The sequence below is a fragment of the Balaenoptera musculus genome, chromosome 14 (assembly GCF_009873245.2).
Source record: "Balaenoptera musculus isolate JJ_BM4_2016_0621 chromosome 14, mBalMus1.pri.v3, whole genome shotgun sequence".
Classification (NCBI taxonomy): domain Eukaryota; kingdom Metazoa; phylum Chordata; class Mammalia; order Artiodactyla; family Balaenopteridae; genus Balaenoptera; species Balaenoptera musculus.
The window spans coordinates 89,770,078-89,796,277 of NC_045798.1; the positions used below are offsets into that span (position 1 = coordinate 89,770,078).

The 26,200-nt window shown below is 61.8% G+C and overlaps 1 protein-coding gene across 8 annotated transcripts in view; it reads left to right on the forward strand.

Annotated features, from left to right (window-relative positions):
- NFATC1 (nuclear factor of activated T cells 1) overlaps positions 1 to 26,200 on the forward strand; it is a 100,839-nt gene that overhangs the window by 30,941 nt on the left and 43,698 nt on the right. For 7 of the 8 annotated variants that reach the window (XR_005016161.1, XM_036822907.1, XM_036822914.1 and 4 more), the window contains exons 4-7: positions 11,684 to 11,886; positions 13,782 to 13,954; positions 15,567 to 15,707; positions 23,461 to 23,516. Coding sequence is in view for 7 of the 8 variants with exons in the window: in XM_036822907.1 (XP_036678802.1) it covers positions 11,684 to 11,886; positions 13,782 to 13,954; positions 15,567 to 15,707; positions 23,461 to 23,516 (573 nt within the window). In the remaining variant the exon portion in view is untranslated. The remainder of the gene's footprint in view (positions 1 to 11,683; positions 11,887 to 13,781; positions 13,955 to 15,566; positions 15,708 to 23,460; positions 23,517 to 26,200) is intronic. The other variant, XM_036822911.1, reaches the window with a different exon arrangement.

A 26,200-nucleotide genomic window follows, 5' to 3' on the forward strand; every position in this document is an offset into this window, starting at 1 on the left:
ATCCCCATGTGTCCCTGAGCAGTCATGTTTGACTCAGAAAAGATGGGAAAGAGAGAAAAGAGAAGCCAAGGGGAGACAGTGTGTCCAAGAAGATGCCCTGGGCCACCTTGAGGGCCCATCTCGCTGCCTGGATGGTGGCCAGTGGGCGGCGTGGGCTGGGGGCTGCGGGGGATGGGGCCCACCTCCTCCCGGCCCTCCGCTCAGAATTAACCCCATGCCCAGCTCACAGATGGGGGCAGACGGGAAGAGCGTGCAGCCCTGCTCTGCCTGCGGCCGCTGTTCCCCTCCTGCGTTGGCCGTGGCCGCCCACCTCCTGGGGCTGCTTCCCCACACGTGGCCACCATCCTTGTGGCACGTCTCCCCGCGGCCGTCAACAGAGCCTCGACCAAGGTCTCCTTGGGCCACGTTAAGATTTGTCCAAAGTGAAGTCCGTCTGCACGGCGGCTGCCTCTGGTTTGGGGTTTTCAGAGGCTACTTTTAAAGACTCCATCCTTTCCTCTCTGAAGCCTTGGACCCTTTGAGGCGGTGGTTCCCAAAGTTAGCCTCCCCAGGGTCCCTTAGAGATGCGATTCTCTGGCCCACGTGCCCCACGGGGCCCCGGGTCTGCTCACCAGCCCCGGCACTGGAGTGCCGGCTGGGACCCGCCACTCTGCTCCTCAGCTGGGAACCCGAGGAGCGGGGACCTGCCGTGGGGGTCGGGGCCGGGGCGGCATCGGGGAGGGGCTGCTCCGGCCTCGCTGGGAGCCGGCGGGGCTCTGTCGGGGTGGCTCCGGGCGCCGCGCCCCAGCCTCACACACCCCGGGGGAGATGGGTGTACTTGGCGTCAGAGTCAGCGTGTTCAGAGCTGGTGTCCAGGCCGCGCCCGGCATCCCAAACCTGTCGCCCTCCTCCAGCCTGGGAGATACACGTGAACTCGCAGACAGGCTGTCCTGCAGGCGTTAGCATTTGGTCGTACGTGTCACCTCGTCAGCCCAACGTCTCCCAGCAAACCCCTCTGATGTGACCTGTGACCGTCCCCTTGGACGTGAGTTTGCCCTCTTGTCCTGGAACTGCAGCCGTACGGCGTTGATGGAGACGGTTCTCCCCCGTCTATCTACGCCCCCGCCTGTCCAACCCGCTCCCCAACCCTGTCATTTAGGGAATGGTGCAAGCTGGAAGGGGAAGCAGCAGGGCACCCCGTGTTTGTATTTGATTACATTTAGATAAATAAAAATAAAGCTTGCGAGGGCAGGAGGGCGCAGAGACAAGTGCTGGTCCGCCAACGCGGCAGTCAGGGCCTGGAGTTTGCGGGGTGACGTTAGGGCGACATCGGAGGCTGTGCGCTCGACGCCCATTAATACCCACTTGGTTGGCAGCTTGACTTGGGAAACGCAGAGCGGGCTCAGCAGCGCCCAGCGGCCGGCAGCCCTTTCAGGTCCCCTCCCGGGCGGAGGCAGGTCGGATAATGCCTGCACTTAGCCAAGTCCATAAATGGTGTTTAAGTCCCTTCCTGCTGCGGTTTCCACTGGAAGAAAGTGCGTTGCTGCTGAATGGAAAAGACATTACAAAGGTGAGGAAATAGGCTGTTCAATAAGGAGAAATGAAAATAAAGCAGCAGAGAAATAATGGCCAAAAGCCCCCGTTTCTTGTAAATTATATTGGCGAGGGGCGCTGGTCCTGGAGGGCAGGGAGCCTCGTGCCACGTGGACACTTCTGTCGTGAGACGCAAAGCGCAGGACTGAGGCCCTGAGTGAGGGCCGTCCCTGTCCTTGGCCTGGTGGCTGTGGTCCTGGGGACGAGGGCTTGCCCCGCCTCTTCTGGGAGCACAAGGAGCCCACACCCTGCAGGGTCACAGCACCGCGCTCCTGTGCCCACCGGGCAGGTGGCTTGGGCACAGGGTGGTGGTAATCTTTCAGTGTAGACGAGTTGGAGAGGATTGAGACTTGTGGAAGAATTCTGAAACTTGAAACCGCATTGAAAATATCTTAAGAGTGAATCCTCCAAAATTATTTCGAGTTCAGTGATGGCAGGATGGGAGAGGCTGCTTCTGGGTTTAAGCAGAACGAGGGCCCCTCCCCCTGCCACACAGCTGAACCGCGAGAGGAAACCAGGCCCAACAGAAATGTCAGCCTCTGTCAGCATTCCTCCTGCAAGAAGGTTAGTACTGGAGAGTTCTCTGATCTCTCTGCAGTAGAGGGAGTCTGTGTGCAAGGTGAGGTAGGCAGGTAAAAAGAGGGGCTTTGGGGTTTGTTTTCTTTTTCAGTTAGTGGAGCACAGGCTGGATAAAAATAGAATTTGCACATAATTATAAAACAGATGAAAACAGAAAACTCTCTCAGTTGCCGTGAAAGCCCAGTAACCACAGAGTTTTATTCTGCGCCGTGAGCTATTTTAGCTCATCCTCCGACACCAGCGGCTTCTCGGAGCCTCGGCCGCAGGCCGATCCACGTGTTGGGGAGACAGCCGCCCCCACTGGCCGTTCTGCGGTCGCTGGTCGGAGGGAAGCCAGGTGTCGGTTCCGGGGCATCCAGGCCGTCCCTCGGAGCCGCTGTCACATGGAGCTCAGAGGAGGCCAGCCGTCGTGGGGACCGCACCAGGGGCTGTTGCTGCCCTCCTAGGACAGCCAGCTCGTCGACTTGCTTCTGCATGCCCAGGCTTGTCGTGAAGTCGGGGGCAGCGGCCTTGTGTAGCGCAGAGGCCCTGCCAGGCCCAGGGAGGACGCCTGCATTTCCCGAGCATCCCAGACGCAGCGGGAGCCGCCTCCACCCCACGGCCCCCTCCTCTGAGTCTAGGAGACGCGACGAAATGCAGAGCCTTCTCTCCAGGCAGAATCAGACTGAAATTTCAGAATAGGAGAGGACTTTGCATTCACGTGGTCTTGTCCCCCGTTTTCATTTGGGGACACAGATGCGTAGGGGGCTCGCCCAGCATCCTTCGGGGGCTGGTGCCGGGAGTGAGCGTTCCAGACTGTCCACCACCCAGCCTCTCCAGAGTCCTTGACGGCCCTGGCGGGTGTGCCCGGCGGGTGCGTCTGGGCCCCCGAGGCTGCTGTGACGGCCCCGTCGGGTGCTGGCTCCCCTCCCCCGCGGGCTGGAGCTGGGTGGGTGCGGCCGTCCTCCATGAGGCCCCCGGCTCCAGCGGCGGGTGTGCGTGTGATGCGGCCACAGCGGGCGCCAGGGGCCCCGGGCTCTGCGCTGGCCTTTGCTGACTTTGTAATGATGGGACCAGGGAGGAAGGGAGTGTGGGTTTCCCTGAACTTTAAAATCGTGCCTTTTCCCCTACTGCCAAAGGATTCAGACACACGTAGAATCCTCCTGGGTGGGAGGCGTCCAGCTGGGGGCAGGGTGGGGTGTCTTGGCTCCCAGCGCCCAGGGCCCCTCGCGTCCTCGGTCCAGACCTTCTGCCACCAGCGCCCCGGGTGTGTGTGTAAATCCATGGGCCGCTGGTTTAAGATGCAGGAGCCCCGGGATTTAAGATGCAGGAGCCCCGGGAGCTTCCGACGGAGATGCAAAGGCCTTTTCCGGTGGTGCCAGCAGGACAGAGCGACCCGGAGCAATCAGAGCTGGTGCTTCACACCGTTGTTCTGTGTCTCCTGAGCTGCAGGGCTCACACCGACTGTCCGGCGGGATGACTGCTGGGCCCCTCCCGGCCTCCTCGGCCCGTTAGTCTGCTCGTGGGCGAGGGTCTCTGGGTGCGGCGGCCCCTCCACCCCGGGGGCCAGGCGTTCTGGGTGCGTCTGGGGGCCCTCCCTTCCGTCCAGCCTCCCAGCCCGTCCTGCTCACACCCCGCCCCGCGTCTGCGCTCAGCGCCCGGACGGCAGCCGCAGCTGGTTCCCTGCCGTTGCCGTCAGTGGGTCTGGGCTGAGGGGGGAGAGTCCCCCACCTTCTCCCTGGGGAGGGAGGGCGGAGGGCGTCGTCGGGCTGTGTGGAGTTTGCCTTTCCAGTGTCCTTGCTGATAACTCAGGGTACGCGTCCCCAGAGGGGTCCCTGGGTCCCCGTGTTCCCTCTCCCTCCGAAGAGAAAGCTGCAGCTCCAGGAGGCCGATTCTGTCCACTTCGCCTTTCTTCCCTGCTGTGTCCCCGTCTCCCTTCTACCCTCCTGGGCTGTTGTCCAGGCCTGGCCGTCCCTCCTCCCTGCCCGCTGCGCTGCATCCCTGATGCCTGGTCCCCGTCCCGAGGGCAGAGGTCCCTTCCGGGAAGGTCCCCGGTTCCTGCCGCCCCGTGGGGGCTGGGGGAGTGAGCTGGGGGTCGTCACGACCTCTGACGCAGGGGTCAAAGGATGAAGCTCTGTTTACCCAGTTACCAAAATAACCTGCTCGATAGCATCTAGCCCGTCACACAGGAGGCCAGGCCTGTGTGAATAATTAATAGGTTGCAGAAACGTGAGACTCGGGGGAGGCCTGTCAATTCCTAAACAGCACTTTAGGTTTGTAATTTGTGTTCCTGTCAGTTATGAGTGACCAGTGTAACCCCTGTCCGGCCGGGTGGCTGGCGGGGGGATGCGGGGACCACCCTGGCCCAGGCAGTGGGGACCGGGAGGCCGGGCTGGCCCAAGGCAGGGTCCCGGCCCCGGCCTCGTGCCCTGCGTGGTGCAGGGGCCTCTCTTTAGGGCGGTCGGCTTTGAGGCTCAGGTTTGCCCCCATAGACCAGGACAGGTATTTTTCTATTATGGACGACGTTTGAGCTGACACCGAGGAAGGAACACGCCAGGAACCAGTCATTCTTTCCAGATCGTTAGAATCAGCCAGTCGGCTGTTATCACTTTTCATTTCCTGTAGCACCCCGCACCCCTGGGTCCAGAAGCATCAGCATTTCAAGAAACAGGCTTCCTGGGAGTGTCTGAATACTGCGGACAAACAGCAGTGCTTTCTTTTATCTGGTGTCCACGGCATGCTCTGTTTTACCCAAAGCTTCGCTCCATTTTTTGTGATGGAAACCGGATTGAGACGGGATCGTTAACCTGGAAGCCAAGGTTTTCACAAAAGCCAGAGAAACCGGCGCTAGTGGAAGAAATTCCTTGGGCCCAGGGAGGAGCTGAGGGTCAGAACTGCCCGAGAACAGCAGCCCTGCTCCAGCCCAGAGCCCACCCACCACCCCGGGAGCTGAGACAGCGCTCGGACGCAGGTCTGGCCCTAGCCCGGACCCCGGTCGTCTGGCAGCCAAACGCCGCTGACCTGCCCGTGGGGCGGATTAATCTTTTATGGGGCAGCTGCCCTCCGCTCTTCCAGCAGCATCTGGGCAGGTGGCCGTTTCCTTCTGGGCCGGCCGCGCACACAGGCCTGGACAGTCTCACTCTTTGTAGACACACCTGTGTCGCGGGAGCTGCTGCCATTGTTCCCGCGACACAGTGGGCTCTGCGGAAGCTCAGGGCACCGAGCGGGGGGCGGGGGGGTTGCCATTTGTGTTCCTCCCAAAGCAAAGAGGTGCCTGTGCCTGCGTGGTCTTGGTAAGGGTGTTCAGTGGAGTCGCACCGTGTCAGCACGAGAATGCAGTGAAGGTGCCAGTAATAATAATAGGAAAGATAGCTGGGATTTTGTTGCTGTCTGCTGACACACGGCACAGACACTCGATCTCAGGTACGGCACATTGGTTTTTAAACACCTGTTTTAGAGTTTCATTGGCCGGCAGAACTGAGGACAGCGCAGTTCAAGTTTTCTTGCAGCCGATACAGTCACTGGGGGATAAAGTCCGCGAGTAGCTCAGCAGTGGAAACCTTTTCAGAGCAATAAACAACATCATCAGCCTCCAAAAGTCTTCTAATTCAAAAGCTTTGGCTTCTGTGTTCCAGGCTGCGGAAATTTTAGAATAAAAGTCGCTTCGGGCACAGAACCTCTGATGATTGTCCATAATTCTGCTATGGTTTCTGCATTATCCCAGGAGGTTTTCCTGGTGTCTTTTGAGGACAGAGCCGTGTGCCGGACCGTTTCAGTTCAGAGCTATGCGTCTGCACCCCGGCCCCATCGCAGCTGTCAGAACACTCACATGCGGTGCAGGTGGGAGGCGGGTGGGTGCCAGACGGTGTAACGGAGATAATGGTGAGAAACCACCGTCTTTGATAAAAATGACAAAATAGGGAAATCTGTGGCCCTGGCCGGCCCTCCCCTCTGACCGGGGCTCCATGGTCTCCTGGGGGCCACACCACGGGCGGCTGAGTCACGGATGCCCAGTACCCTCGGCTGGGGGGTGGCCCGGTGGGAGCTCCCCGCTCCGTTTGCCTCGGGGCCGGGTCTCCCTCCCGCTGGCAGCCCCTAGCCTGCTGCCCCGTGCAGAGCCCTGTCCTTCGTCTTCAGGCCAAGCTCTCCGCAGGGAGGGTCTGCCGGGCGTCGTCCTCCTGGGGCACCGCCCAGCACAGGGACGTAGGGAGGTGCGCCCGCTGCGCAGCCTGCCCTCCCTGGGCAGGAAGAGGACGAGAGCCACGGAGGCCGCGCCGGCCCGAGCTCTGGGGCCCAGTGTCTGCGCCCGGTTGGCAGATGGATGGCTTCGAGCAGCGACCCCGTGTCCAGGTCCCCCTGGCCACCCCTTCTCCTGCTGTTCGTTGCAGACGGCGCCGTCTCTGGGGGGCGCTCTGGGTTGGGGGGGGTGCTGGCTCCCTGAGCACTGCCCCTGCCCAGCACGCAGCTGGGGAGCCGCGAGCACCCCGCCTGCACACTCGAGGGTGGGGCGGCGCCGTCTCGCCGAGCCAGGCTTCCAGTCTCCTTCTCTTCCACGGGTCCACGGAACGCTGGGCTCTGGTCAGCACAGGTGGCCAGCTCGGCCCTGCTGTGGGCCGGGCCCTGCCCAGCGGGACTCATGATGGTGCCGTGGCTGGCCGTGGTGGCCGTCCCCTCAGCAGCAGCAGGTGCCCGGGCAGGGCTGGCCCGACAGCAGGCCAGTGACCGTCGCGTGGACGTGTGGGTGTCTGACAGGCAGTGCCCTCGGCCCGCACAGCGCCTCCGTCAGCCCTCGTCCGGGCCCTGCCCGAGGCCGCCCTTTGGGCGCTGGTGATAAACACCAAGGGCCAGGCCCTCTGCCCGCCCCGTAGGCCTTGGGGGTGGCCACTGCCCCCGTCCGTCGTGCAGTGTTTCCAGTGAGTTCAGAGAGGCCGTCCCGGGGAAGGAGGGCTCGGGAGCACAGCCTTGGCCCTGCCCGCCTGAGGTCTGGTCTGCTGTGAGCTGACCGCATGCCCTGGGCCTGTCCTCCCTCCCGGGCCGTGGTGGGCAGGGGGCGCCCTGTGGGGAAAGCTCTCCTGTGGTTTTGGAGACCGAAAGCTCACATGACGCAGTCTCTTAAGTTAATCCAGTACTGGGAAAATTGGGGTTGAAAAAAGTGGAACCAGCTTGTGAGCTGGATTTTTTCCTTCCTGCAGAGTTCCTTTGGGTATTGTGTAAAGATGCAAATTTTACATCTGGGTTAAATGCATGATTTCCCTTTAAATTGCCTGCTGCGCTGTGCACAAGGATCTCTTGCTCGGTGTATGTTTGTACCATCTCGAAACTTAGTGGAAAGTAATTTCCCTCAATTAACTGGTCCTTTGTACGACACTTCTGCCACTGTGGGCTTGCGCTGTGGGAATTTCAGCACCGAGTAAATTTGGCCTCAGTCATTCCCTCCGCCCGTCATCCTGCCGTGCAAGAGCGAGGTGAGCATAGCAGCTAAAAGCAAACATTTTTATGTGTAGGAAACTCAGCAGGCCTTACACCTTGAAAATGGAATAGCACATTTTGTTTAGTTTAGGTTGAAGCAAAGAGAGGTCATTGTTATGACAGGTAATTTTATAAATATTATTTTGACAGATAGTAGAACGTGCCAGGGGCAGAAAACCCATGCAGTGGAACATGTGAAGTATTTAAATTACTTCTCTTAAAATGAACTTCATGTTTTAAATAATAGATGTTTACCTTCTGGGTTAAACCTTAAATATTCCCATTTTCACTGAAATGGCATGTTTTTAAAAAGGCAAAGTTATTCCCACAGTCCGCTGCATCCTACGTGCCGTCAGAGCAGGGCCCCAGTGTGAGTCCCGTGGGATTTGAAGTTGTCATTTTCAAATCGTCTGACCCCGGCCAGGCCATGTGCCGGCCTGGGGGCTGGGAGGAATATACGCCTTGGCCACACAAGAGACAGTCTTAGCCAAAGACTCATTTACATATTCTTGTATTAAATGTCACAAAATGGAATACTAAGAGGCAAAATTTGTTTCTTCATCAGTCTCTGATTTTATTTTTACATTTCCTGTTTTAAAAATGTAGGTCAAGTCCAGCACAGAGTACAGGTTTCTTAGGAGGTTCGTTAAATTGTCAAAAGACTGGACTCACGCTCCCCAGCAGGGAGAAGTTGGGTGGACCCGGCAAGCTGGTCCTGGTTCCCCCCCAGCTGAACGCTGTGTGTGTAGAGATGCTCATGTGTCCACACAGGAAACAAGCTCTTCAGTTCAAACAGGAGCGGCGTCTTGTTTCTGCAGAATTAAGCCATGTTAGCAGGACCCACCTTGAAGTGAGCATCGGGAGCTGGGTGGCTCCTGGCGGGCTCTCTGTGTGACGGCCTTAGAGCAGGAACGGCTCTGCACTGGCCTTGAGGAAGGCACAGCAGGCCAGGACGACAGCGAGTGGACGGGTGGGTCTCTCGGTAAACTTGATGCTTCCGCCAGTTCTCTGCTCGCCACGGCCACTCGGGTTCAGCCGCAGGCCTGAGACCGACTCCCCTCCTCTGTGCACATGCCCATCAGACACTCATCTGGTCCATATGGGCCAGACACCTGTGGGTCAGGATGATGAAAGCTCGATTATTTTAATAGGAAAGAACCACTTTGAATATGAGCACATCCATGGGTGCTTGGAACCACGTCACAGATGAAAACGATAAAAATAGGGAGCCTGACGCATGAAACTCCTGCTGCCAGCCAGGAAATAAGATCTTCCCAACCAGCTACAGAACTCCAGAGCAAGTCTGGAGAGCGTGTGTGTGTGTGTGTGTGTGTGTGCGCGCGTGTGTCTGAGTGTGAATGTGCATGTGTGTCGGTGTGTGCTGCGTGTGCGCTCGTGCACACCTGTCCTACATGGAGCTCCTCCTCGTCTCCAGAAAATCTCAAGGGTGACATTCAGAACCCCTGGGAGCCACTCCACAGCCTGCGACAAACGTGGGCTGTTAAATATTAATCGGGTGCTACAGAATGCTCCGGAGATGCCCACAGACACCGGACACCCGTGGTGAGCTCGTGTGGGGGCCTCAGCGCTGCTGGACGTTCACCTGTAGCTGTAAATTCATTCATCGGGGGCTGCGGTCCAGCAGTGGCCAGTCCTGGCTCATGGCCTGCTGTCTCCTGCCTACAGCTGCGACACCACGCAGACCCCGTTGGCCGGGAGACGGGGCGGGGTGGAAGGAGCCGCTGACCCTGCGGGGGCCCCGCCCTAATAAGGCGCCACCAGTGGCCTGGCGCCCAGGCACATCCTTCCCGGGGGCCCCAAGTGGGTGGCGCGCCGGCCCTGGCACCCTGCTTGCTGAGTGCCTGTGAGTCTCCCGTGAACGGCCTGTCATTGTTTGGGACTGTCTTCTGAGCTCTGAAAATTTACACATGGCTTCATCTCGTACTTAAGTGAAGTCGGCACAGTGCTGGGTCTTGGTCAGCGCGGCCTCGATGAACAGTTCGCTGCTGACTTGAGCCACACTGGAAACAGCAGGCGCTCGCTTCTCTGGGTTGAAGAGACATTTGTTCCCAAACGCAGGGACGGAGGAGAGCTTGGGGAGGCCGCAGTGGGGGGGACGGGGCGGACGCTGCTATCTGGATGTCGTAGAAAGAAATGGAGAACCAGCCAGGGCAGCATATAGTGAGTTCTCCGCAAGGAAGACAGAGGGCGGGACACCCAGGCCAGAGAAAGCGCTCAGCGCCCAGCACTGGACCTTCCAGCAAAATGCCGACTTATTCGTCTGGACGGAGCTTCAGCTTCCATTCTAACATCCCAACTTGGAAAAATGACCCGTAGAGACGGAAGCAGGATCTCGGTCACCGCGGTCAGCTGCAGCCGGACCGGAGGTTTCCCGTTTCTTCGGGTCACTGACGCATGCCCCTCTTGTGCTCCCTCGGTCACCTGGCAGCCTGGCCCTTTGCGCTGTGCCCCGGCCCCCTCCGTGTCCTGAGCCAGTGCGGCTTGGAAGGTCTTGGTCATCCAGTCTGAGCTTCTTCCCTGTGGGCTGTGAAGTGACCGTCAGGGCGCCTTCCCACAGGGCAGAGACGGAGCCCGGACGGGGCTCACGGGGCGCATGGACCCGACCACAACCCCACTGCGGGGCTGGTTCTTCTGTGGCTTCTGCTCGGCCGCAGGGCTGGGAGGGGCTCCCGACCCCCTGAGAATCCCGCGGGGGAGCAGGCGGGTCCGGGGCCTGCAGGTGGCCTCGTGGGCACTGCCGTTCCAGGGTCTCTGCTGCTGTGGAAGCAGTGACAGCGCTCTCGGGGACGGCACTAGTTTGGCCCAGCAGACTGCGTTACAGTTGCTACCTGTTGTCAGAGCGGCTAAAATTAGTCCAGGGAGAACGTGACCACAACGCGAGAAGCCGCACAGCTGTGCTGACTGAGCCTTTCCGCTCGTGGGGCTGCCCCTCCCGCGGGGGTCCTGCGTCGGGACCCTTGGGGGCTCTGGCTGGACGCAGGTTGCCTGCCTCTGCAGGAGGAGGGGCTGAGCCCCAGGGGTCCTGTGGAAGCTGCCTGCTTGCTTCAGGATTTGCCTCTTGAGCACAGTCAGCTGTGACCTGGACGGAAAAGGCGAGTCAAGTTCAGTTCTGAAGAGGACTCACCCTGAGGGAGGCAGCGGCTGGAGGTGCAGGGGCACGAGGAGGGCTCTGACCTGCGCCCATGGTGGTCGGCCCGGCGGCGGCCGGTGTAGCTCCTGAAATGCGGGACCAGCGCTCTCCCGTGGGCTCCTCGTGCACGATGGGCTCGTTCCGGTTCTGGGGCCCGAGTCTCACTGGGTTTCGTGCCCACACACAGTGTCTTCAAGACCGTGCGCCCAGCCGGCCGGCCCACACGACCGGAACGGCCACGCGCGGCCCCCGCCACCCCCCGTGGTGGGTCTGATGCTGGTGGCAGACGGGCCACGACCTGGGGCTCTCCGCAGCCGGGCCAGGGGCGCCTGCAACGGGCACCAGGGCAGCACGCAGCCACCGCCTGCCAAGCCAGGCGAGAAAGGGCCGATGCTGTTGGTGTCTTGTTTGCAAGCATCCTGCTTGCTGCTTCGGACTGGACTGAGCAGGGGAAAGTGGATGGCGTCCTCTTGGGCGAGTGTCTGAGTTCATCAGGGGAGGCTTGTGCGGAGGGCTTGGCACGGGCCCAGCTTCGGGTGGGGCCCCACGAGCCGCTGTGTCGCCCGCGCGTGGGCAGAGGGGTGGCCTGAGGAGGAGGCAGTGGCCCGGAGGGACCGGCTCTGCTTCCCATCTGCCCCTCCTGCGGGTCCCCGTCGCTGCCCCGGGCACGGGGCACGTGTGCTCCTGGGATGCAGGTACACGCGTGCAGGTGTGCACTGCACGTCTGTGTGCGTGTGTCCCAGCGTGGGCAGCCAAGTGTTCAGAACCGACTGCGGAGCAGAGGCCCCAGACTTCGGGGCACGAGGCGCAGGAGGGGCGGGGGGACCAGCCTCGGCCCGCGCACGCGCCCCTCTGCGCCAGCCTCTGCGCGGGCAGCACGGTGGGTCCGGGCGTCGGCGCGGCGCTCACAGGCCTGTCCCCCTCTCTCCCCAGCTGCACGGCTACATGGAGAGCGAGCCGCTCACCCTGCAGCTGTTCATCGGGACAGCGGACGACCGGCTGCTGAGGCCCCACGCCTTCTACCAGGTGCACCGGATCACGGGCAAGACCGTCTCCACCACCAGCCACGAGGCCATCCTCTCCAACACCAAGGTCCTGGAAATCCCGCTGCTGCCGGAGAACAACATGCGTGCGATGTAAGCCGCGGCCTCGGGGGCTCGGTGGGCGGGGGCGGGGGCTCGGGGGGGCGCTTGCACGCCTGCATCTCTCCCCACATTTCCACAGCTCAGGGGCCCTGGGTGCCCTGGGCTTAACACCTCGGTAAACTTTACAAATATTTATGACAACGGATTTGTTTCTTCCTAGGGTTTCAGCCCCTGTGCATGTTGCCACTTAAACTAAGTATCTCAGTTCACAGCTGTCAGTACTTCCTCCATGTGTGAACGTGGCACCCATTTATTTCTGTGAATGCTCTGTGGAAGTTAGAGCAATGGTTAAAAGGCAAACATTGAAACGTTAAAGAGACCAGTATGTCTGGGTCGTATTTTCACTGAGGGTTTCTGCATCTCCGATGTGACCAGCTGGAATGTGCAGGTCAGATCTGACTCAGTAGTTTAGAGGTGAATTGGTTAACAAGCTGCAGGGTAATCTTCTCTTGTCCAAGTAGGGCCTGTGGCTTCCTGAACTGAGTGACTGCTGTGTGCATTTCACTCCTGAGCTGTGAATGCAGCAGAGAGAGGGGACACGGTTGTCCCAGAAGACTTACCTTCTCCTGGGGGCCTCTGGGGCGGGGGACATAAGGCAGGAATTCATTAGCACGGGGGGCCTGTTGGAGAGTTCGGGATCGAGTGTCTGTGGGGGGCGGCACGGAAGCTGAGAGCTGACCCTGCAGGAAGGCAGCAAGTGCAAAGGCCCCAAGGCAGGAGTCAGTTTGGGGCGTCCGTGGGGTAGCGAGGAGCCCAGGGCTGTGGCGGGTGAGGGAGAGAGTGCGGAAGCCACATCGTGTAGAGCTTTGTGTGGGATTTTGATAAGTTATTTGTAACTCATAAACCCTCTAAGTCAAAAACAAAGGGAGGGACTTCCCTGGTGGCACAGCGGTTAAGAATCCACCTGCCAATGCAGGGGACACGGGTTCAAGCCCTGGTCCGGGAAGATCCCACGTGCCGCGGAGCAACTAAGCCCGTGAGCCACAACTACTGAGCCCGTGAGCCACAACTACTGAGCCCACGCACTGCAACTACGGAAGCCCACGTGCCTAGAGCCCGTGCTCGCAACAAAAAAAAAAAAAAAAAAGAAAGGGAAGGCCTTCTGTCCATGTTGGCTTTTCATGGATTTGGGGGAATTCATTCTAAATCCTTGGGTTTGCTTCAAGAGCTGTAATCACAGTTCCCTCGGACCAGGGCAGATGGTTTGAGAGAACTGCTGGTTCCTTCAGCGGCAGCTGTTCCTTCCGTGGCTGCATTTACCAAAATACCATCCAACCCAGAGACGGTGTAGACACCACGGGACCGGGACTGGCCCGGGCTCCAGGGCCAGGGCTTCCCTGCTGCTGCTCCGGGCTGGGCTGTGGTCCTGACCTAGACGCATCATGCGGCCTCATTTCCTTAGCTTCTGACAGAGGGAAAGGGCTGGTTTCCATCTGATGAATGATGCCTGGATTGTTCTGCTGGAGTCTGGTGTTGAATGGAACTGTTAAGTTAAATGAAATCAAGTGAAATCATAGGAGGCCCTAGGAGACTCAGGATCCTGGATTAAGGGGGACGCTGCCAGAATCTTAAGTGGAAGGAGGTTTTCGGCGCCGCCGGGGGAGCCTTCTTTGGACGCCGCGTCCTGCTCCGGGGCGTCCACGCGAGCCCAGGGCAGTGGGGCTGGGGCTTCTGGAGCCCTGAGCGTGTGGCAGCTCTGCCTGCTTGGGCCCCGGGCGCCTGAGGCCGGGGCTGGCTCGTCTCCCGCTGCCTCGGCCCCAGCCCACTTGACGGGTGGGTGTCTGGCCGCCCCGGCCCCTGGGCAGGGCCGCAAAGACCCTTCGGTGACCGGTCGCCCGGGATGGGGCAGGGGTCCGGGGCCGAGCGTAGACTCTTGTTTCCGGCAGCATCGACTGCGCCGGGATCCTGAAGCTCAGAAACTCTGACATCGAGCTCCGCAAGGGGGAGACGGACATCGGGAGGAAGAACACGCGGGTGAGGCTGGTCTTCCGCGTCCACGTCCCGCAGCCCAACGGCCGGACGCTGTCGCTGCAGGTCGCCTCCAACCCCATCGAGTGCTGTGAGTGCCGCCCCTCCCTGCCTCCAGGCCGAGCGGCGCCAGCCCCTGCCGCAGGCTTCCTTGCCAGTAGCGCCTTGGGTCTCGTGCGCACAGCCTCTGAGCCGTGCTCCTCCCACCCAGCACCCGCGCCTTCCCGCGCAGTCACGGACACACCTGCACCCTGGCCAGGGCGCCCGCAGCTCCTGTGCGCGCGTGGTGTGAGGCCTGCCGCCGACTGCCGGCACCTGCAGGAGGCATGAGAGGGAAAGGAAGTTTGTCCCGAAGTACCGAGATGTTTGCGGTGACCGAATTTGGTTCAATCCCCGCACGTTTCAGGGAACCTGAGAAAGTGGCATTTTGGCCTTGAAATCTGTTGGATTGAAGGGACCTAAGTTTGCAAGCCTGCCCGTAACTCAGGCCTCTGTCCCCGGTGGCGCTGGGTTCACTGCCCTCGGTGTGCGGGGACAGGCCCAGGTGGTGAGATGCTTCAGGCTTGGACGCTCCTGACCACTCAGCTCCTCCGGGGGCTGGGACAGCCGAGGCCTGGGGTCAGCGTCCCCTTGCAGTGACTCTGCTCGTTTTTGTTAGCAAGTCGGGCGACCGGTTCAGCTCCGTACGGAAACCCCCCAGTGCCCGCCCCCGACCCGGCATCTGGACGCGGGGGGGACCAGACCCTCCTCTGGCCACTGCCCCAGCGAGAGCCTTTCCACCCGCCCTCCTCCTCTCATCTCTGAAGCACCGCCCCCCCCACCGGTGTGGGCTGTCTCAGGACACCCCCGACCTCGCGGCTCAGCCGCCCACCCGTCTTCGGTGGGAACGTCCTGGCTTGGTTCCTTGGCCTCTGACCTGAGCGTCGGCCAGACCTCGGCGACGGGGCACCCTCCCGCCGCAGCCCCTTCTCCGCCGCGTGGTCTTCGCCTCCTTCCCACCCCTGCCCCCGCTCCTGTGGACCCTCACGTCCAGGCTCTAGAAGTCCATCCCCAGGCCGTGGCGTCTGCCACAGATGGCTGTGCCTTCCTGCCCTGTGGTCCCCTCCCCGTGAGATGGAGCGGGACCCTCCCTCTCGGGTCCCCTGGTTGCTGGGTGACCGTGTCGGGACGCCTGGCTCGGCCTCACCCCTGCTCCTGCCAGACTTCTGCCGCCTCCCGCGTCTGGTCTCTGCCCGTCCCGCCCGGCCCGCCAGCCCCTAAGCCAGAGCCCGCTTCGGACGGGCCCCCACATCCCAGCCCCTAGCTGGGGGCGCCTGCCCCGGGGTCTCCCTGCTGCTCCCGGCGGGCGGGCCGTGTCCTCCCCATCAGCAGCAGGACTCCCCGCGGCTTCCCCAGGCCCCTCCCACGGGCAGTCAGTCACCCTAGCAGAGCGCGTTCACTGGCTCGCACACGCGCGTGTGCACACTCTCCACTGAGAGGTGAGCCTTCTCCACGTGGACAAGTCAGAGGCATGGCTGCCTTCCGTGTCACTCCACCCCGGAGTAAGGCTGTGAAGACACGGACCACGAGTGGCCACTCTGTTCTGTGAACCAGGGACGGTCGCACTGCTCACCCAGGAACCCTTTGAAAGCAGGGCCGCCCCCGGGAGGGCCAAGCAGAGGGGCCTGGGCATCTCACTCCCGTTGCTCTCCTGCCCCACACAGCCCAGCGCTCGGCCCAGGAGCTGCCCCTCGTGGAGAAGCAGAGCGCGGCCAGCGGCCCCGTCCTCGGTGGGAAGAGGATGGTCCTGTCCGGCCACAACTTTCTGCAGGACTCCAAGGTCATTTTCGTGGAGAAAGCACCAGGTATCTTCTTTTAAAACCGACATCGAGCCCTTGCTGTTAGGGCGCCAGTGGAGGTTGGCTGGCAGGAGGTGGGCGCGGGCGGCCACGGGTGCAGTGCACAGTCCTGGGTCACTGCACGCGGTGCCGGCCGTAGAGGGGCTGCAGGTGCGGGGCCTCCAGGAGGCTGTGCTCTGCTGAGGGGCGGCCCCGTGTCTGCCTGGCTAGCGGGCGCCTCCCTCGTGGGCTCTGACCAGCTCCTGCTGCCGGGCCTGCCCGTGCGGACGCGTCTTCTCGTTTCTCAGAACCACAGACCGTCCGAGGCAGGCGCCCGGGCACGGAGCGGCCACGGTAGCCGAGCGGAACCCCACTGGGGCCCGGAGACCTTGCTGCACCCCCGTGGCACCCTTCAGGCCCACGCCCTTGTCCGCACAGAACCCCAGGGTGCAAAGGCAGATGCTGTTGTTCTTTTAGTGACGGTGGCCTCTGGGCCGCTCCGTGCGTGTGCGCGCGCCTGTGTGGGTCTCTGCACGTGTGCTCGGGAACGGCGGCTGCAGGTTTGAAGGGGAGGGTCTCCTCCCTCTGGTGTCTGGGGAACCAGGCAACGAGTCTCTCGCTGTGCTGCAGGGGAGACGCAGGGGCGGCACGGCTCCTGCCCCGGGACGCCGGCCCAACCACGTGGCCAGGTGGCAATAAGGGGAGTGTGTGGACCTTCTGTCTCTCTCAGACTCCGGAGTTTGTTTTTGGGGCGGGTTCCTTGCAGGGGGCTGGCCCCCAGGCTGGGGAGGGGGCTCCTGTGGGGTCCGGGCCTGCTGCCTTGTTCCTCTCCTCTTTCCCAGCCACGGTCCCCCCCCCGAGCGCCGGAGCAGGGCTCATGCTGATTACCGCAAACCGCGGAGGCACTCAGCCTCCGTAATGGGGTTGATTTTGTACAGTTTGCCGGAAACTTAAGTACTTCAGTCAAAATGGGCTTAAAAGTCTCTCACGTTCAACTTGTTCTGCCTGTACGATCACACGTGTGATTGGAAACTGTTTTAGAGGATGGAGCAAACCCGACCAAGTACAATGGTAGGGGAGGAATTTGTGTTCCCCAAAAGCCCCTCTTTGGAGGAGGTGAATTCTGAAATAACTTAAGCTTCTGTGCTTTAGATGTGTGCACATGCGCAGTGCATGTGGGGGGGGGGGGAGGGGGCGCCCAGGCCTGGTGCTGCGCCTTCCCCGCATGCTCAGCGCGCACAGAGACGTCTGGTGGGAACCAGCCAGCGCCCCTCGCTGTTCCCTCGGCCCGTCAGCCCCGACTTTGACCTTGGTGCCAGGATGGGACTGTGAGACGTCTCCTGACCCCCTCGGCTTGTCGTGGGTGCCCGTGGGGCGCCTAGGTTGGCGTGGCTCGCCGCGGCCCGGTCACGGGGCCTTCATAGCGGCCACCCGCCTGCAGGCGGGAGCCGAGTCCTCGGATGTCCGGCCGTCGTCCTCACGTGGCCTCCCGGGCCGCCCCGGCCCCCGTGCCGGCTGAGCGCCGCCGTCGCTCGCTGTCACGTCGGGGCCCGTCCCCAGCCCGCGCGCTCCTGCAGCGGCTCTGCGTCTGGCAGGCAGAAGGCGAGAAAGCAGCAAGTGGGTGGAGACCAGACATCCCGTGAACACGGTGTGACAAGGGAGACGTAAAGAGGCGGCTGTGCGTCCTGTCACGTCGTGCTCGTGTCCGAACAGGGCTGTTGGCACGTTGGCGCGCATACTCGTGCCCGTTCTGAGTTTGCAGGAGGGGGCAGGTGTCCACACGCTTTCCGCCTCCGCCGTCATCCTCAGTAGAGTGCACACCGGTGCTGCCTGGCCGGCTGAGCTGTCCCTGGGCTTCTCTTGGTTGATTTGCGGGGGGAGAAACCACTGAAGTCCATTTAGACTCAAAGGCTAACCGTCCTCTAGGCTTGCGAGGAGGCCGCCTGGTCTGCTTGAAGGTTCTTTCACGCCCTGGTTGGTGGCAGCGAGGCCGGCGCGCACAGTGAGCCTGGTCTCTGGCGCCGCTAGACGTGGGCAGCGGGCCCCGTGGCAGCCGCTGCAGGAGCAGGAATGTAGCTGCCGTGAACGCCGCCACGTCAGGCGCTGGGGGGAGCCAAGCTCCGCGTCGCCACGTCCCCTCGGCTGCACCGGGCCGCGCTCGGAGCGTCCACAGAGTTTCAGGGTTCCTCCTGGCTGAGGCCCCGCCGTCACCTGTGTCCTCATCGTGGTGACCGAGCAGGGTCCCCGAAGGAGGACGGCCCTCGGGATGTAGAAGCAAAGCCCCTTCTGTGGACGAGGGGCCCGTCACAAAGAGCCGTGGACCAGCCATGCTCTGGCTGCATAAGTGACAGGACCTTCCGGAACGTCCTGTGAGTCTTCTGAGGTCTTTGTGTCCAGCAGGAGGCTGCAGGGCCTGGCCTTCAAGGTTGACAGCTGTGGCCTCCGCGTCAGATGACACCTCCCACGGTGGCCACGTGTGTGCGTGGACACCGGCACAGGCTCACATAGGGGGTGCGGCAGGTGCAGGACGCCACGGCAGGGCCACTTGCAGGAAGTGAGATGCTGTGCCCCGTCTCCCACTGAAGATCTGGGGGTCTCTCTTCAGACCTGTGCACGGGGGACACATCTGTACACATGCGTGAATATTTGAAACAGCCTGACATATGAGAACACAGAGAGAGCGCCCACGTGGAGGTGAGCTGCCTCTTCTGGAGACAGGAGAGAGGAAGGCTTCAGAGGTTTCGTTGCCGTGAATGTTACCAGGTTCTTGATGCCGACGCTGAAAGTCCCCGCTGTGTGCAGCCCCGGCCTGTTCTCTGCAATTCCTGGAAACTGTGTGAAGCCTGTTTTGGCTTCTTCTGCTGCACAACAGACCTCACCAGAACTTGGCGGCTTCAACAAACAACACTGTTTGCCGGCCCTCGCGTGTGGCTGGACGCAGCCGTGGCCCCCGGGTCTCCTCCGCAAGGCGCCGGGCTCCCTCCATGGGCGCCAGGCCTCCTCAAGGCCCAGACTCAGAGGGGCTGCACCGCACTGGGGCTCACCAGCTCCCAGCCTGCCCAGACTCGGGGGTAGGACCCCCAGGGTGTAGACGTGGAGGGTCATCAGGCACAGGCGTGACCGCCTGCCACGCGACTAGACCACCTCCTTGTCAAGCCTCCTACTAAGGCCCCAAAGCCAACACGGCCAGACCCCAGCCCCAAACCCAACAGAGACAGACCCCAGAAGAAAAGATCGCGTCCAGGGTTTCCTAAGACCTTAAAACGGAAGCAGGACTTGCTTCCTGCGGGGAAGCGTCTGGAGCCGGAGTCCACACTGAGCCAGACGCAGACCTTGCCCGTTTTACGGAAGAGGATCAGAGTCGGGTCGTCACGGGGCCACCCCGGCTGGGTGGTGCCCGGCGGCCCTTTGGCTTTTGGGGTCTGGCCTCTGTGGTCGGCCTTTGCCGTGGGGGGGGGTCTCGGGTAGGGCCTTGCGGTCGGGTGTCACTCGCCGGTCGTCCAGCTGGCACTCAGGCTGCAGCCCTGCTGCCCCGGGTGTTGGTCCCAGGGGTTCTGGAAATTGCACAGAACGGACCCCACTGGCTGGTGCGCCCCTCACACCCAGAAGCCAAGACTTGGTGCGGGGGAGACGCTGTGTTCAGACGTTCCTGGCGCTGACCCGGGGAAGGCAGGCGGAGAAGGTGCCGCGCGTCCACGAGGATGGCTGTGGTCATGGGCAGCTGACCTCTGCGGGGGGGTCTTAGGGTAGCCCAGGGCCGAGACGCCTCCGGGTGTGGGCTCGTGGGGCGGCGGGGGCGTGGGAGCTGCTGCCCCCTGGTAGCCCCAGCCTGCGACCTGCCCGGGACTGACCCCCAGTGAGTGGACGAGAGCAGCGGCTGGGCCCCTCTCGTCCTAAGGAGGCTCCTTCTCACTTGTTGGCCTCGGAATTGAGTGATCCTCCCACGCTTCTGAACGACACAACATCTTGAACAGGCTTGGGAGGGATCACGCTACCCCGGCACCCCTCTGCGGAGATGGGCAGACGGGCAGGGCCCTGTCAGGTGCGCAGGCTCTGTTGGCGTCAGGGGCCCGAGGGCCCTTCTCCTGACTCCGAGCCCTCCCCTTTATGGGTGTCCCAGGACGCGCCCTCGCCCCGTCCCCGGGGACCCCCCCTCCCTGCAGGGCTCTCCTCGTGGGTCCGCATGCGAGAGGCTGGGAGGGGGGCGGGCTGCAGCTGCTGGACCGGGCGGTGGGCTCAGCGTGACCCCTGCCCTCCCCGGCCTTCACGGGCCCCGGCTGCACCTCTCCCTCCAGGGCACGGCCGCCTGCAGTGGAGGGTGCGGGGGTGTGCAGGCCGGTTGTGAGCCTTGCAGGGGCTGCAGTAGCCGGAGTGGAGGCGTCCTGTGCACGGGTGGGGTGTCACCAGAGTGCCCCATCGGCTTGGCCCGGCTCACTTGTCTCTTCCTCCGGGCGCCTCCCCAGGAGGGCTCCAGAGAGTGGGCCCAGGTCCCTCCCGGGGAGGGGCAGCAAGCAGCAGGGTGGGAGTGGGCACGGCAGGAGGAGCGGCTCCAGGCTCAGGCCCAGCGAAGGCGCCGCTCTGGCCTCTTCCACGTGTTTCAGGACCTCGTGTGGCGATGCCGCGTGCGGCCGTGTGGGAGGATTCATTTTCCGTGTCAGCCACGTTGAGATGTAACTCACAGGCCGCACGACTCACCCGTTTTAAGTTCAAGGGCTTGGGTTTATTCAGAGCCCAGCACATGTGTCCCAGGACATTCTCGTCACCCCAAAAGAAGCCTCGCCCGTTAGCCGTCACCCGTGTCGTCCCCCAGCCTGGCAGCCAAGGACCTCTTTCTGTCTCCACGGATTTGCCCGCTCAGGGCGTCCTGTGGGCCCAGCTGCCCCACCCAGCGGGGTCCTCGAGGTCCATCCCGCGGGAGCGTCAGGACGTCACCCTCTGAGGGCCGGAGGGAGAGCGTCCTGGTCATCGGTCACCGTGGACGGCCGTCGGTGTCACGTGTGACGCCACAGTGGCCCACGCGCGGGCCCCCGAGAGCACACGCGTGTCGCTCCCCTGGGCGCTCCTGGCGGGGGTGTCGGGCCTCAGAGGTGCCGCAGCGGCTGGACCTTCCCTCACTCCGGAGGCGCATCTGCTGGTCCGCGGGGCCCCGGCGGCCCGAGTGTTTCACCACGCGTGGGTCGGAGGCCGCACCTCCGCCCGGCCCTGCGGAGGGCCGGAAACGAGCGAGGCTGCTGGAGACCCTCGGGCCTCCGTCGGCAGACCCCGTTCAGCCCTGTGCCACGGAGTGCGTGCGCCGGCCCCGAGGCAGCTCCTCCCGGGCGGCTGTGGAAGCCTCCCGGCCGTGGGTGGAGTGGGGAAGCCTTTCTGGTGACTCACGCCGCAGGGAATTCCCTCATGATTCGGAATATTTTTACTTCTGGGCTTGCGCGCAGTTTCCTACTGAGAAAGCCAGGGAGCTCCTGATAAGGCTGGAACACAAAGGGCCATTCAGGGCCGATCGCTTCCCTTCCCGGTAGAGGCTGAACTTGCGCACGACGCCCAGCCGGGCCTGTGCAGAAGAGGCCGCCCAGAGGCCGCAGGGCCTCCCATCCGAGGGAGGCCGGGGCAGCTAGAGCTCATGCTGCGCTTGGGACCCCGAGGCCGGCCCCTCGGCTGTGACTCAGACACAGAATAGGGACCTCGGGGCCAGAGCCCCCCGGGGCCAGGGTGACGGGGACACAGGGAGCCCTGGGCCTGTGAGTCGGGCTTTAGTGGTGTGGTTCGAAGGGTCTGCACTTTCAGAAACCGTGCGGGTGGCCAGGCCCAGCTGGCTCGCAGACCTGGTGCGCACAGTGGGACTGCCGGCCCCCAGGCGGGCGCTGTGACAAGGACGGTGTCCCAAAGGCCCGGGAGGCCCTGGAGGGAAGAGACCCCTCCCGCCCTGCATGTCCTCAGCGTGCACACCCCACCGCCCGCTCCACCCCACGCCTGTATTTCCCTTAATTTTTGTTCCACGGGTGAACGTGCAACAGCGTTCCCGGGAGGCCGGGCCCCTCCTGCAGGGTGGGTGGTGGTAAGGTGGACGCCAGGTAATGCTGGGCGTCCCTGACCCCCAGTGGCCTCAGTCTCCCCTCTCCTTCTGTCGGGAGGCCCGTCAGCCTCTGTCGACAAAAGACTGAGCAGCTGCCGACTGTTCAGGTTTTAGCGCTTAAAGCTGTTTTGGGGGAGAGGGACAAAGATGGGCTTTGTCATGAGAAAACTTGTTGATCTCAAAAGGCACCAAGGACATGGGAGGCTTGGTTACAGGAAGAGTAACTTTGATTTCCTCAAAGCGGGGTGGGGGGGGGGGCCCGACGGTGCGTCTGCGTCTGCGGCAGGTCTGGGCTGCGCCACGCAGGAGCCCGCGTCCCGGAGCGCTTTGCAAGGCACTGGGATCCTCCCTCGTTTGTCGGCCCGGAGTCAGGGCACGTCGTTCACCGAGTCCTGTGCTCGCAGGACTCCGGAGCGTTTGCTGCTTTGCAGCACTCCTGATGCCTTTAAGGGCAGTGGGTGTTCTTCCCGTTTCCTGCTATTTTTTCCTAGAGGAGAGATGGATGCGGGTCCCTCGGGCCTCCGGCCCGAGTCTTATCACCGAGTGGGTCCATCTGGTGGAGACTCAGTACAGGCACCTCCGCGTCCCGAGGGGCTGGTGTGGTCCTGGCACGTCCCAGCCTCTCTGTGACTCACATTTCCTCTCTGCTCCACCCTCCGCCCCTGCCCGGCCAGCACTGCCAGGGAGAAGAAGGAGATTTTGTCTAATTTATTTATACTTTAGGATTTGGAACACACACACATTTCTTCTTGGAAAACAGAGAATAAGCAACAGCTCAGACCATCCAGCTGTAATGGTTTGTTTGGGGAGCGGACTTTATACAAGATGCAGAGGAAGGAGGCCCCTGTAGAAGAAGATTGACATCTATTAATTCAAAATAACAGCCAGACGTAGTCCACAAACAGCATGCCTGCCAGAAGGGCTTCCCAGCTCCCAGAGCATGGCTCGGCTCCGTCACCCCAGAGGGCGGGCTTCCAGGCTTCGGCTCCCTCGAGGGCCTGGTCCGGGGACAATAAACCCTTTCTTTCACGGCACTGGAGCCTTTTCAGTTTTTTCAAACATGCAAACGCCACAGGGTAAGGTTAAAAATACCTTGTGTTTTGCATTTCTGTATCCTGATGCGGCAAAGCACAGTCACAGAGAGGATTTTCTTGTTCACCCGGCAGTTCCCCTGAGCAGGGGCAGGACCCGAGGCTCCCGGGCCCCTGCCCATTAGAATAACTCTGCTCCCGAGACGCGCGGGGGCTCTGTGGCCCCTGTAGCGAGGCCCCGCTCCCACCCTGTGCACCGCAGGCCAGACTCAAACCGGGTCCGAGTCCCCAGGCGGCGCCCTTCTTGCCGGGGTCATCCGCGCTCCCCCCGGGCTCGCTCCCCTCGGGGACCCGCGCGTGGACCCCTCCCAGGGCTGGCGCTGGGGATGCCCGCTGGCACGTGGCCCCTTCCTGCAGAGCGGGGGTCTCCAGGCCCCGCCAGGTCCCCGCGCTCGGGTTCGGGTTTGAGCTTCTCCCCAGGGCCTCGTGGCCTCTCTCCAGCCGGTCAGTCACGTGGGGCACCCCACGCGCACCGGCTGCTGGTGGGCCGGCCGGGCCAGGGTGGACCCTCTCGTCCGAGCGTTCCCGCCCCGGGTCCCGTCTGCCTGCATCCAGGTGTGATTTCGGGGCGGTGCCCGGTCAGGACAGAGTAACGGACTTCTCGCGCCCTTTCTTGCAGACGGCCACCACGTCTGGGAGATGGAGGCGAAAACCGACGGAGCCCTGTGCAAGCCGGTGAGTGCGGCGGGGCGGCCGTGGGGCGGCGCTCTCTGGGCAGGGCTTTCTACCGGCGGGGGCGCCGGGCCCGAGGCACATGGCTTCTGCTTTGTTAAAGCGGACCACCGATGAACGTAACAGAGAGAGCGGGGAATAGAAATGGTTGGGAAACGCCTCCCGACATAAGCGCCCTCGGGACTCGCAGCGCGGGGACGACTAAGGAGGACAGGGCGCCTCGTGGGCTGCAGGCCCCCCACCGGGAAGACCAGGATGCGCTCACACCCCCGGGACCTGCTGTCCCCTCTGGCTGCCATTATCACCAGGGCCCCGGGGGGGGCCCGCTGCCCCCCGGGAGGACCTGCTGTCCGGAGCCTGAGCGCAGCTGCCCCCCACCCCCCGGGCAGGTGGGCCTCGGGGTTCCGCCAGCACCCTTGACAGTGACTCCTCACTGCTGTCCTCCCAGTAAGCGCCAGGTCACAGACGCGAGGTCAGACCTCCGTGCTGCTGCACTGCCTTGTGCGTTGGCCGGCAGCCGGGGCCCCTGCGGGGACGGACGCCCGCCGCACACGCCTGACCTCTGAGGGGTTGCTGCGCTGGCCCAGGGCCCGCCTGAGCCCGTCCTCACGCTCGGCCTCCCATGGCCTTCGTGGCTGTCCACGCACAGAGGGCCCTAAGGAAGAACGATTGTTTCTTGAGTTGTCGACGGAGGATGTTTTCTGTCTGAAGTTACGTAGCTGCTCCAGCTTTCTCTGGATGAGTGTTCATACGGCACGCCTTTCAGTCTGTGTCTGTGTATTCTAAGTGGGCCCTTGCAGACAACGAAGAGCTGGCCCTTGTGTTCTTACCTGCCCTGACAGTCTCTGTCTTCTCGTTGGGGTGTCGAGACCACTGTGTGTGGAGTGATTATTGACGGCGTTGGGTGACTGTGCGCCACTGAGCGCGTGTGTGCCCTGCTTAGTCCCAGAAGAGCAGTAGGAACCTTCAGGCAACATAATATGCAGGCTAGCAGATGACTTTCTGGAGACGTTCACAGTTCTTCCAGGCTCTCTGCCTCGTCCCACCAGCCACTCCTGATGCAGGTGTGTGGATGGTCCTCCTGAAAGCGCAGGGAATGGGGGTCATTGTTCAGAATCCCGTCCAGGTCAAGGACTGAATTGTTTCCTCAGGCTTCCCCGTGTGAACAGGGGACCTCGGGCTGTGGGGTTTGCCGAATCGGTCTAGGTGCCCTCTGCGCTGTGGCCGGGAGGACACGTGTTGGGAAGGAGGGCCTGGGGCCTGCGCTTCCCTCCGCACGGGTGGCGCCATCAGGAAGAAGCATCTTTCACCTGCGACTTAAGCTTTCTTTTCCAAGCACCGACCCTTTTACCAGAAGGCTTTTCAAATGGAATCAGAGGGAGATGCGTCCTCCCTGGCCCAGGGGCGACACCTGTGTCCACCACCTCGCTCCCCACAGGGCGTCCAGGCCTCTAACCTCACACGCCCTCTTGGGCTCCTCTTGGTCCCCCCGAGGAAGTGCTCCGTCTCAGGCAGCTCCACTTTCCGACGGGGACTCTGGGTCCCGCAGGCCCAGCAGCTGCAGAGCCGGCCCTCAGGTTTGCTGTGACAGACACTGGCCACCGGCCGTCACCCCGAAACGGGGCCCTCGGCTCCCAGTTCCAGCCCCACCGCAGGCCCGAGTCCTCTGCCCCCAGGCCGCAGTGCCGCCTACCGCTTCTCCCTGGGCAGGAAGGAGAGGCCTGCAGAAGCTATGCATCTTTTGGCATCGAAATAATTCCGCCAAGTTTGCATGTTCAGATTTTCCGTTGTTGAGTTTCCTTTTCCACTGTGAACAGTGCATATATTAAAGAAAGCTTAACCGTTGTCAGTCACGTGTTCTAAAAGAACCGTAGGACATGTGAATAATGATGTACTTTACGTTTACCATTTCATCTTTCTTATCTCTTAAATGAAGTTTACTTTCATATATTTTTTTCTGATTATAAAAGAGTGTCATATTCACTGTGGAAAATTGGAAGATATAACAAAGTATAAAAAAAGAAAACGCCTAGTGTAATTTCACCACTTGGATGTAGCCCCCATTAACATTTGGGCGTATTTCCTTCCATCCTTTTCCTGTCGTGGGTGTGTATCTACACGTGCACATGCATATACCTTATGTTGTGTGCATGTTTAAAACAAGGTCGGATTGTGCTGTATATATAGTTTATGTACTATCGTGAGCCATTTAGACAATGGGTTTTCTTTTTTTTTAATTTTTATTTTATTTATTTATTTTTGGCTGCATTGAGTCTTTGTTGCTGCGCGCGGGCTTTTCTCTAGTTGCGGCGAGCGGGGGTACTCTTGGTTGCGGTGCGCGGGCTTCTCATTGTGGTGGCTTCTCTTGTTGTGGCTCCCGGGCTCTAGGCGCGTGGGCTTCAGTAGTTGTGGCTCCCGGGCTTCAGTAGTTGTGGCTCCCGGGCTTCAGTAGTTGTGGCTCCCGGGCTTCAGTAGTTGTGGCACACGGGCTTAGTTGCTCTGCGGCCTGTGGGATCTTCCCGGACCAGGGATGGAACCCATGTCCCCTGCACTGGCAGGTGGATTCTTAACCACTGCGCCACCAGGGAAGCCCCCAGGCAATGGGTGTTCTTAAAGCAGGTGACATGGACGTACTGAGTGCCGTTTGTAACCCTTACTCTGTTCCTGTCGTGACAGGTTTTCCCGTC